Source organism: Pinus tabuliformis, chromosome 9, assembly GCF_031772625.1.
Source record: "Pinus tabuliformis cultivar Carrire ecotype Pingquan chromosome 9, CPIR1, whole genome shotgun sequence".
NCBI lineage: Eukaryota > Viridiplantae > Streptophyta > Pinopsida > Pinales > Pinaceae > Pinus > Pinus tabuliformis.
This window is the reverse complement of record NC_142307.1, coordinates 1,427,693,401-1,427,706,320: the sequence shown is the minus strand read 5'-3', so window position 1 is coordinate 1,427,706,320 and position 12,920 is coordinate 1,427,693,401. Positions and strand designations below refer to the sequence as shown.

Below are 12,920 nucleotides of genomic sequence, written 5' to 3'. Positions count from 1 at the left end.
ATGTCTCTGGTAAGGGAATCGGCTAAATAATTTGAAATACCTGGAACCCATTCAACATCAAAATCATACATTTGAAACCATATCTGCCATGCCAATAGTCTTCCTCTTGTGAGTTGTTTTGATATTTTTGCTGATAAGAAATATTTGAAATTCATTGAGTCTATTCTTATCAGAAATTCGACAGGGGCTACATATAACTCAAATCTATGTATGCCATTGAAAATGGCAAGAGTTTCTTTTTCTACTAGAAAATAATTTTTCTGGTGAATTAAAAATTCTCCAGATGCATATGCACATAAAATTTCTTCTCCCGTATCCGCCTTTCTTTCAAAAAGGATTGCTGCCCAAAAATTATCTGATGCATCAGTTTGAAGAATTAGAAATCCATTACCTGGCGGTTTGAGCTCGGGAAGATTTTTTCATTCAGCTTTTAACAATTGAACTGCCGCTGTAGCTTTTGGTGACCATCCAGAATGAAAATGTCTGTGAATTGGAGCAATTTTTTCTGACAATCTAGGAATATATTTATGCACATAATTTAGTATTCCTAGAAATCACTGAATCATTTTAGTATCCTGTAGCTGATCAGGAAATTCAGATAGTTTGGTTAAAACATGAGGCTGCATCTGAATTCTACCCTTTATAACATGGATACCCAAAAAATCAATATTATCCTGAAATAGAAGCATTTTCTTTTCAGACAAAACAATACCATGCTGTTTTACTTCTTCAAGGAATATCTGCAAATGCTTCAGATGTGATTCGAAATCTTGACTGTGAATTAATATGTCATCAATATAGACAACAATAAAATCATATTTACCAAAAATATAGTCCATTCTCCGCTGAAAGAAAGCTGGAGCATTCTTCAAGCCAAATGGAACTACTTTCCATTGGTAAAAACCTGCAGGACATGTAAAAGCAGTTTTGGGACGATCTTCTTCTTTGATTTGTATCTGGTAATAACCAGATTTCATGTCGAACTTACTGAAGATCTTGTTGTTCTGAATTTTTTGCATAATTGTTTCCTGGCGGGGTAGAGGATAATTAAAGCTCTTTGTTATTGCATTCAATGGCTTATAGTTGATTACCATTCGGGCTTTACCTCTGACTATTTCAGAGTGATTTCTTACCAGGAAAGTAGAACAGGAATAATGAGAAGAACTTGGTTCGATCAGCTTGAGATTTAATAGTTCTTCAATCTGCTTTTTTATTTCTTTTTCATCAGATGGAGTACAGGGTATAAGTTTTCCTGTAACCCCGTTGTCATGCAGAGTAACTATTTCTTGCTGGGGACTCTCTACATTCCAGAATGCTTGAGGATTTTCAGAACAACTTTTTAACAATTCATCATAAATTTCCATTTGTTCAGGAGACCAATCAAGATTTCTGTTTGCTTTTTGTTTAGTTTTTGTTTGACTCCTTTCTTCATAAATCTGTAATACTTCTTGCCAATTATGGGAATCGTTCTGGGGTCGTTTCATACCGGCCTTCTTTTGGCTATTTTCTTTTCTAGCTTCTGAATTGGCCAAAGTCAATCTTGGAACTGAGATTGCCTTCTTTTTTATATTTAGAATGACTTTGTCATCACTAATTGTAATGGGCAACACCGAATTAATAAATGACATTCCAAGAAACAAACTTGCAGAAGCATCATAGTGCTGAATTGCAGAAATTTTTACAATACTCCCCCCAACTTTTAAAGATACGTTATCAACATAGTGGGTGAGATTGACGGAGCCACCAATGGTCTCAAAAATTAGAATATTTTGTAGAGGCTTCCATAAACCTTTGAATAAAGATGGGCGAGCTAAATTATTGGAGCCACCTGTATCAATGAATGCATCCACAGTGATCCATTCTCCTTTAACTTGGACTTCAACAGGAATATAGAGAAGATTGTTAGTTTTAACAATCTTTTTAAGAAAAGAACTTTCATCAAGATTAACAGATGTGGGAACAAGCGAAGATGATGATGATTGAGAAACTGTCTTTGGATAAGGGCAAAAGGAATTCATCGTGGATTGTGGAGGCAGAGAATTTAAAACGGGATGTGAATTCTTAGTACGTATATCTGTAGATAGAGAAGGAACAATAGAGACAATATCATCTGAAGTATATTCAAATGTCTCATCAGTATAATCATTTGAGCTAAACTCTTCACTGAAATGAAAATTAGTTCCATTTCCTGGATCAAAACAATCATAGTGATCCATTCTCCTTTAACTTGGACTTCAACAGGAATATAGAGAAGATTGTTAGTTTTAACAATCTTTTTAAGAAAAGAACTTTCATCAAGATTAACAGATGTGGGAACAAGCGAAGATGATGATGATTGAGAAACTGTCTTTGGATAAGGGCAAAAGGAATTCATCGTGGATTGTGGAGGCAGAGAATTTAAAACGGGATGTGAATTCTTAGTACGTATATCTGTAGATAGAGAAGGAACAGTAGAGACAATATCATCTGAAGTATATTCAAATGTCTCATCAGTATAATCATTTGAGCTAAACGCCCACGGGGCTTTGGATTGATGGTGAATGGGTGCGCTGTTAAGGCACTCCTTGCGATAGGTCACCGGTTCAATTCCCCGTGGGTACTTAGTTTAGTCTTAACATAGAAAAAAAAAAAAAAAAAAAAAAAAATCATTTGAGCTAAACTCTTCACTGAAATGAAAAATAGTTCCATTAATTAAATACTCTTCCAGCCTGTATGGAATCTCTCTTTAACACAATCATAGCATATATTCATTTTCTGGCACGTGTCTGGAACTAACTCATTATTTGACAAGGAAGCATTAGTTAATATATAAACATCTGATACTTCATCTTGAGAATCAACTATAGACCAGTTATCTACAAAATCAATGCATGTTTCATTTGCAAGCAAGAAGGTCATTTCGCCAGAAAATGTCTAAAAAGCTCTTCTAACAAGTTGAAAGCCTGTATAGAAATTGATGATTTTGTAGATAATTGGTCTATAGTTGATTCTCAAGATGAAGTATCAGATGTGTATATATTAACTGATGCTTCCTTGTCAGATAATGAGTCAGTTCCAGACACGTGCCAGAAAATGAATATATGCTATGATTGTTCTAACCCAGGCAATGAAACTGATTTGCATTTCAGTGAAGAGTTTAGCTCAGATGACTATACTGATGAGACATATGAATATACTTCAGATGATACTGTCTCTACTGTTCCTTCTCTATCTACAGATAGAGGTACTAAGAATTCACAACCCGTTTTAAATTCTCTGCCTCCACAATCCACGATGAATTCTTTTTGCCCTTATCCAAAGACAGTTTCTCAATCATCATCATCTTTGCCTGTTCCCACATCTGTTAATCTCGATGAAAGTTCTTTTCTTAAAAAGATTGTTAAAACTAACAATCTTCTCTATATTCCTGTTGAAGTCCAAGTTAAAGGAGAATGGATCACTGTGGATGCATTCATTGATACAGGTGGCTCCAATAATTTAGCTTGCCCATCTTTATTCAAAGGTTTATGGAAGCCTCTACAAAATATTCTGATTTCTGAGACCATTGGTGGCTTCGTCAATCTCACCCACTATGTTGATAACGTATCTTTAAAAGTTGGGGGGAGAGAGGTTAGGATTAGGATTAAATGAATCCTTGGTTTCCCTTTCTTGCACTCATTCTGCACTCATTCCTTGTAGTCTATCCTCATTTTCTTATTCTAATTATACTTCATGTTTTCTTTAGCCAGTTTGTTCTCTTGTCTTCTAATTTTGATTCCTTGTGGTGTGTTTTCTTTCCTTTTTTTTTTGTTTCTTTTTTCTTTCTTTCTTGCTGATTATTTCCATACGTTCCGTCATGTGGAAAAAGTGTTGTTCCTAGACCTGTTTTGGCTTCTTAGTATGTGTGTGGCCGAACTATGAAGAGTCTAGTGACAGTTAAACATTTGGCTAGCCTTCTGTCCATATTCCTTGTGTTGGTTACATCTTTTGGCTGATGAAGTTTTGATGGAAAATATGATCTGTTCGTAAGGAGAGTTTTGGTCCAACCATGAACCCGCATCTAGTTTGGAAACCTCATGCCTATACTTGGTTTTTTCTACTTTGGTGTTCTCACGCTTATCCAACTAGTAGAAATGGAGAAGGGGAAAATCGAAACGAGCAAACCTAAAAGATAGGTCTCTATATGCTTCTTTGAAGGAACAACCTCTTATGCTCGCTATAAGTTGCGATCCCTCTTCCACGCCAAAATAAATATGTGCCAATGCACAGTTCTCTCTAAATAAATAAATAAAGGCAAAATAAGAGAAAGGCTTCCTACGGAGAGAGGTGAAGCGCGAAACTCCGCTGGGGTACTATCTATGTTTGTTGGAAGAAAAAACATGTTTTGTTCCTGCATGACTTGACGGGGGTACTGTCCAGACCTGCTAGGAGTGGAGAAACACCAAAAATGAAAATTATACTCTGAAAATATTAAGCTCACAAGCTACACTACCATTCCCATCTCGAAACATTGTGATTATGCTGAATCTAATTTTGTGTTCAACTAAGAAGGAATAGAGGGGACCATGTCTATTTGTGGGGTAAGTGGGAAGGCCAAGGTAATAGACATGATGAGTCAATATTCATTGAAGAACCAAGGCCCTGCACAAAAGAGTTAAACAAAACAGAGAAGATGGATTCTCCTAGTGTGTCGCCAAGTGTTGTAGTGGCTGCAACACCCTCCATAATTTTGGCCTAAATTCAAATTTTGGATCCTGTGATATGTAGCTCCTTATTCATTTGTTGGTCAATTGATGATTTCAATCTCCCTTCTCGAATCTCAAGTGTCATTCACACTTTTATCTTTATATAGCAAGTTTCATCTTCAGGAATGGGAATTATTGCTTATCATGCAAAGGGGAGTTTTTTTTTGGTTCAAGGAAAAATATTTGTGAAATTGAGTTGTTCTCATCACATAGACATGTTTCACACTCATTTCCCAAAATTTCATGCACTATTACACAAGTGTTGTCATTATCCTCATAAAGTATAATGTCGGATTCACACTTGTCGTGAGTTTTCACAAAGGTTGTTGCATTAAGGGAAGTATGCCTTCATATGATTTGGATGATCTATGCTGTGTCGCTAAGTCCAAGTCTGTGGTCACAGTGAAGTTCTATCACTGTTCATATCGGTTCCACTGATCCCACACTTAGCCAAATTATAAAGGATTCCTAGAAACCTAGCCTCATCTAGCCTTCCTAAACTATGCACCTCTCATCTTCAACCTTCAATCGTTTCCCCTGTCTGTTGGAATTGCATAATGTGAAGAAAGCCAAACCTCTCTTGGCCTCCAAAACTATGCAAATTCTTCATCCATTGTCCTTCTCTAAGCCGGAGCTCACTACCTCCAGAAACTATGAACTTATATCCCTCAAGCCTCTTAGTCACCTAGTCTCCCTTACCTCCTAGAACTGTGCAGTTTTTCCTCCTAGGGCCACATCTAGAAACAACCACTACCTACTAAACTGCGCAATTTTGTCCCTTATTGGGAATAACACAAATGTTTCCCTTAGTGAGGAATGTGCAAAAATTCCCTCGGCCTGACATGAGCTCTGCACTACGCAGTCTCAGTAATCAAGCTTGACCCTTAGCTACTTGAACTGCACAATTGTGTAGTCACTGGGCCTTCTTCGCTAACCTGTCATTGAGTACCGACCCATTTCATCAATCCAGGTGCTCTATCATAGGCTAGGGATTTTTAGACTAATGTCATCTTTTCATGAGTGAGTTGTAGATGTAGGTACTCTCTTACAATATGGCAAGATGATGAAGGAGGAGATGAAGAAGGAAGACATGCTAGATGACACCTAAGGAGCTAAGGAGAAAAGATAATCATTAGATAATATGACCAAGAAACCCTCAGGTACGATATAAGATCAAAGATCAAGACCACATGAAGACTCCATCTGGCTCACAACCCTTTGGAGGGTAGGTATGAAGAACAAAGCACATCTTTCATGAAGTTGAAATGCACCTATTACTATAGTATGAAGGACTACTTATCATTATCATATCATTATGTCTTCAATGACATGTATGATCACAAATACTGAAAGTTATTCCATGTGTTTTCTCTAAGTGTTTTTCTCCCTTTCGCAAGATAGGAAAGATGTCATCTTTTCGCATGTTGGATGTCGCAATTTATGCATAAGATCATTCTGGTGGTTTCAAGGGCCCATATTTGTGTTTATGAGTTTTCCTAACCATATAAACACCTATCACACTCATTCATAAAGTTTGAGCCCTGTCACATAAGTGTTGTCACAGTTGTCTTAAAGTCTATCTTAGGTGTCGCACTTGTCATAGCCGGTCATGAAGTAATCACACACAAGAAAAATTGTTGTTCATGTGTCACGGGTGATCAATTTTTTTGAGTCGTCAAGTGTTCTAAGTGTTAGGACACAGTCAAAGATTCATCGTTTCACCTATCAGTCTCATTGGTCTATCACGTAGCCTTATCTGAAGAAGCTACCCGACTCTTCAAATTGGCTTCACCCAGCCTACCTAGACTGTGCATTATGTATTTCTAGTAAGTAGGCTATGAACTTGATCCATAGATATGCGCAATGTGCAGTTCCTATCCATCCATGATTGCTATATTGCATAATTCCTAGGCCCAAGACCCAACATTCCCTCACAAAATTTCACAATCTTTTCAGTCAGCCTAGCTCAGATTGCGCATTATGCAAGCACAAGAAACAATATGCCTCCTTGTGCCCAAAAACTGCATAATCCTATAGCAAACTAGCCTCCCTTAACCTCCAGAACTTTGCAGAAGCTTCTCCCTAGGATCATTTCCCTCAGCCTAACCCACTATCTCTCCAAAATTTGTAGAGATTGTCCCTCATCCTAGCCTAAACTACACATTGTGTAGTTCCAGTCCTTGAGCCTCAGCTCTGGATATTGGGACTTAGTAATGCATGGTCACTAAGCCTCACTTCCCAACTTGTAACTTAGTTATGACTCAATCCTTAGACCAGAATGCACCATCTTAGGCTAGGAAGATTTTAGGTTGATGTCTCGTCATGAGTGAATTTCTGATATAGGAACCTAGTGGGATGATGAAGAAAGCAATGAAGGATGAAGACATGCATAGGAAATTCTTGTAGATGAGAATGTAAGCTGATCTATCAAGGAAAAAGGACACCAACTCGCAACCACAACCTAAGAATTGAAATCATCGAAGACTCCTACCACCAAGCCATGAGGAGGTGGAAGACAAGAGTATTCTCAAGAAGGCATCACTCATAGCAGTAGCAGTGGCTTGACACTACCACAACATCCAAGTAGTTTATATCATTAGTGCCATTTCATGTCTTGTGATGAGCTGTCATATGCCATATCATTGTTGTGGACCATATATATTATATTCAAATCTATTGTAAAGTGGAAGTCCAAAGGACACACATGAATATGGAGAGTCACATAAGTTGAAAATTCATAGGATGTTCAACAGTCATGAGGGTAGTAAAACAATCACAAAGCGGAAGAATCACCCCTTGGTTATATATATCCCCTCATTGTATGAGCAAAGGACTTTTCACCTTGGCTCCTCATGCAAGGAATTAGAGATATTAGCTAGTTCTTTGAGGAGCAAAGAGCGGCTTCAATGTCTCACTTCAGGGGATAGTGATGTACTTTGTAAACATGTGTCTTAAAACCTTGTCTTAATAATAGATTCCTTTTAAGGATGGCATGTTCTTCATGCATGGACTATGAATGTTTGTAAGACTATTCTGTGGACATTTGTATTTCATGTTTTCTTTCACATGTACTAAGATAGTTGAGCTATGTTAGTTATTTTAGTGCTTATCATATTAAGAATCGTTGTAATTGTTGTTATTGATGTCCCATCATCCTAGACTATTCTGCGGGATACTAGACAGATCTTTCCTTGATGTTGGTTGTAATGACCATCTTATCCATTGTGGACTATTCCGCTGGATGTTAAATGGATATTTATGGTTCATGTGTGTCTCTTCTTGGGTGGTACTATTACCTCTCACTTAGAGGCTCACTTTTCTCCCCTCTTTGTAGTAGAAAAAACTTGACAAAGTTGCAGCTGCACACTCACCAGGCACACCTCCCTTGCTTGTCGAATACACCATTGCATCACTCTCCTGTGTTGATAGCTAGAGCCAAGGAAAATATTTAAGGATTTGGCAATCGGGCCTTTTACTAGATGGGACTCCTACACCAAACAGTGTGAGGTCTGATTGGGACTTCATATCAGGGATTTTTTCTTGGTTGACAGATTTCCATCACTGTCAACACGTCCTAATTATTAACAATCTCCTATATGAACTTCATGGAAAAAAAAAATTCACTAAGTTTGATCTATGTTTAGGATACCACCAAATCAGGATGATAAAGGTAGAAATCTTAAAGACATATGTCAGAAACAAAAGGATGTTTGCTAACATTCACCGATAAGTGATAGGGTAACTGCAATAGAGGAGAACCCACATATGACAATGAAATTATGACAATCCTTCATGTAGTGGAAGCTTGACAAACGAATATCATAGGGCGAAATATTCAAAGCAGGACTACCATCATAGTCTAAATCACATCCTTTATCACCACAATAACATTAATGGGTCACCAAGATGTTGCTGTACGATTATGATATCATATAAGATACATAAAGAGAGTTTTGTTGTTGATTCCTTCACTACAACAAACCAGGCAATTTGCGCCAGATTTATCACCAGAGTTTAGTGAATTTTTTTCTCAGTTGGGATGAGAAACTTGGTGCCAAATCTAGATCTATTGTACAATTTTTAAAGTGTCCTTTTTTCCGCCAAAATTTCCATATCTTTTTATGCCATTTTTTGCATCATATTTTGCACCAAGATTTGCATTTGTTTTTACAACAGGTTTTTCTTCTAGTTTGTGCCATTTTTTTAATCTATTTTTGCATCATTTTTTGCTTCATGTTTTGTGCCATTCTTTGCTTCTAGTTTTGTGTCATAATTTTCCTCGAGTTTTACACCATCTTTTGCATATGATTTAGTGCCTTTTTTGCATCTAGTTTGGGATAGTTTTTGCATCTAGTCTTATGCCATTTTTTTCTTCTAATTTTGTACTTATTTTTACATCGATTTTTGCACCAGTTTTTCTGCATTTTTTTACACCATTTTTTGCATCCAATTTTGCACCATATGTTGAATCTGATTTAGTGCCAAATTTTTCATCCATTTTTGCACCATTTTTTGCATCCACTTTTGTATTTTATTTGTCTCCCTTTTTTTCTTCTAATTTTGCATCATTTGTTGCATCCAATTTAGCATCATTTTTAACACCATTTCTTACATCTAATTTTGCATCTTATGTTGAACCATGTGTTGTGTCCAACTTTGCATCTCATTTTGTGTCTAATGTTACGTTCAATTTTGAGCCATTTTTTTCGTCTGATTTTTCATTTGTTTTTGCACCAATTTTTTAATCATTTGTTGCACCTAATTTTGCATCCAATGTTGCATCTCAATTTGCATCCAAATTTGAGCCATTTTTATGCCCATTTTTGCACCATTTTTTATGTCCAATTTTGCATCCTTTTTGGTGTCTAATTTTGCATCTTTTTTGGCATTCAAATTTGTATCCTTTTTTCTACCACATTTTGTGTTCACATTTGCATCTCATTTTGCACCTAGATTTTAGTTTGAATTTTCATCTAGTTATGCATCATTTTTTGCATCCTTGGTTTCACCCTTTTTTAGTCCCATTTTCATCTTGTTTTGTGTCTTTTCTTACATCATTTTTGCACCCAATTTTGCATCCTAATTTTACACCATTCTGTGCATCCTCATTTTGGTGTCCATTTTTGCATCCTTGTTTGCACCCAATTTGGTATCCTTTTGTATGCCCTATTTTGTTCCCTTCTTTATGTCTAGTGTTGCGCCCTTTTTTAGTTCTACTTTAAAACCCTTTTTGTGCCATTGTTTGCATCTTGTTTTGATGGCTAGTTTAACATCCAATTCTACTCCCAATTTTTCATCCATGGTTACATCCACTTTTGGCTTCTTGTTTAGAGTTTTATTTTTATTTCCATTTATGACCCCCTTTATGGGTTCATTTTACTAATTTCAAATACATAGTGAGATATATTACAGTTTCTAAATATCATTTTGCTGTAGGATTTAATGCACAGTTAGATGAAAATAAAACCCTCTCAGTTTATCCTAGAAACCTAGGATGGACTGATTAAAAGAAAGGTTGTTCTAAGGCTAAGGATTCTTAGTAGATGAAGATGTAGAGGATAGATTAAGAAAAAGAGAAGTAATTCATGTGAGTCCTCACATGCAGGTCTTGTTGGAGTTTTTAGTGTAGCTGGGAAGCGCTCCTAGCTAGCTCTAAAGCTTAGTCCTGCATATAAGAGAGAGAACAAAGAATCCTTCACATAATAATATATTGATAATTGAAACTGTTAGAAACATATAAATATCACTGAATAAATAAATATAAACCAAAATCCCATACATTCATTAGTTAAATAGAATAAGTAAATAATGAATAGCAACGTATGGAAGGAAGAACAATCAATCTGTATTAATAAAGGAGTTGGATGAAAGTTACAACCATCATATGTAGTTGCAGCAACACCTCCCCCAACTCTTAGCTCCAAAACTCTCCCTCTCAAGATAGATCTCAGTAGCGTGACAATACAAGAATTCCCATCCTTTTCTCAATGGCCAAGCCTACAATATATAGGAATGTGAAGGCTATGAAGATTTCCCAAATTCTTCATTAGTTCAATTTGGGCAAATATTTTGGGTGAATAATGTTTCCTCATAAAAATGGCCTTTTCCACTTTTTAGATGCTTTTGTGCTTAGGAAAAAGCTTCCCCATTCTTTATGGCTCTTTCCATCTTTTGTATTCTTTTATTTTTTTAGGAAAAAGCTAAATATGAGGATAAAGAGATCACAATCCACCATATGAGTTTCTGAAAGTGAACAAGAGTGTCAAATTTTAGTTAACTCGAGCTTTTTTCCTCGTGACTAAGTGAGAATTTTGGTAACAAAAGTTAGATGAAGGGGACAACTTGTTATAGACTAGGATAACATTGTCCTCATGGTACATAACTTGTACTATAATATTATATAGTCTAGGAGAAAGGGGTATTTCAACCAACAACATAGTATTCTCCTCCAAGATGATGAGTAGGTATTTTAATGTATAACACATTTACGAAGATATTGATAAATTAATATTTGTTAACAAATTTAAGGGTAATTGAAAACATTAATAAAAAAGATAATAGTATCCTCATACATAACAATTCTCCATTAAAAAATCATTGACAATTTTTAATATACATATACGACTACTAAATCAACACTTATCGTAGATATCACTTTTCCAAGATAAATTCACAACATTACATCCAAAAATAGTAATATCAACATACATAATGATTCTTCGTAAAAAAAAAGCATTGACAATTTTCAACACATATATAAATTCATAATATAATACTAATAATATCCTCGTCATCTTTAATCAAATCAACTAAGATTCAATTGTGTGATTATCAGATCAAAATCTTTCATGAACACCATTATTCTAAGGTAAGTTCACAACATCCATCAAAATATAGTAATATCATCAAACATAACAATTCTCCATCAAAATAATGTTGACAATTTTCAATATATACATAAAATAACAAGATAAAAATGATAATATCATCATCATATTTAATCAAATCAACTAAAATTCAATGTATGATTACCAAATAAAAATGTTTCATAGATATCATTATTCTAAGGTAAATTCACAACATCCATAAAAAAATAGGAATCTCATCATACACAATAATTCTTCATAAAAAAATGTAAACAATTTTCAACATATTCATAAGGTAACAAGATAGTACCGATAGTATCATCATCATTATTCGAATAAACTAAAATTCAAATGTATTATTACCATATTAAGACATCCCAACTAAATATAAAAAATAATGCATGGCTAGCTAGCACGATGAAAATCGATCCTCATGCTGGGGATTGAGCTCGGTACGGCTCTGCAACATGGTGTTACGGGACTCCGTTTGAACGGGGCTAACAGGCCGGAAACGGCCCTGTAGTGCCCCGATTTCCCCCTTTTATCCATGTTCCCGCCTCCTCTCGTTTTCGCCGTATCTGTATTTACCTTGCTGCGACAGTCCCCTTGTTTTTACCCTACTTTTTACTCCACGGCTTAGGTCTTGTTTTTTACCTGTTTCATCCTACCCGCTCTTGGAATCGTCACCACGTCCGCATCCGAGGTTACCTGCTCTGCCGACAGCTCAAGCCCGACCCTGCTGCAGCATCTTGGCCGAAGATCCCACTACCAGCTGCGCCCTACTAGCGGTCATCATCTACGGCCCGATCCGACCGAGGCGGTTATCAGATCCCAAGAAGTTCTCATCGGAAGCCGTTATGGACGAGCTGGTCGACTACTCGGCATCCCCGCTGGCTGAGAGCTCCATCTGGCGCTCATCTTTCTCGACCTCAGGAGGGTTTATCAGTGAGAACCTTACAGCTAGCTTTGAAGACCCTTCGCTTTCGGCTGAGCTGTCCATCCCTACGTCTTTGCACTCTGGCGAACCCTCCTCCTGGACTGAGTTCTCAGCGCCCTCGCCGGCTACCCTCGGGTTTCTTGTGACCTGTCTCCATCCCTCTCCGCCGGCAGTTGGTCCCCCCACACAACCTGATCCCCCTGTCATTCCCCCCCCGCCATCTGGGCCACAGGAGATCCCTATTACTGCTGCATCTAACCCCTCCCCTCCCCCCCTCGGCCTCATCTGGGAGCTACCATCCCATTCCCCCTCTCCCGGAAGTTATTCCCCCTCCCTGTTCGAACCCTAACCCCCTCCCTGACCCCCCGATACTGACTCCTGGGACTGCTGATA

At 37.1% G+C, this 12,920-nt stretch overlaps 1 protein-coding gene across 1 annotated transcript; it reads right to left on the bottom strand.

Moving 5' to 3' along the window:
• Window positions 1–554: 554 nt before the first annotated feature.
• LOC149153909 (uncharacterized) lies at window positions 555–2,216 on the bottom strand. The gene has a single exon (XM_089443973.1). The coding sequence runs from the start codon at window positions 2,214–2,216 to the stop codon at window positions 555–557; it is 1,662 nt and encodes a 553-aa protein (XP_089300099.1).
• Between the last annotated feature and the right edge of the window lie 10,704 nt (window positions 2,217–12,920).

Coding starts and splice junctions, on each gene's coding strand:
- LOC149153909 (XM_089443973.1), bottom strand. CDS start 2,216: ATGGATCACTATGATTGTTTTGATCCAGGAAATGGAACTAATTTTCAT.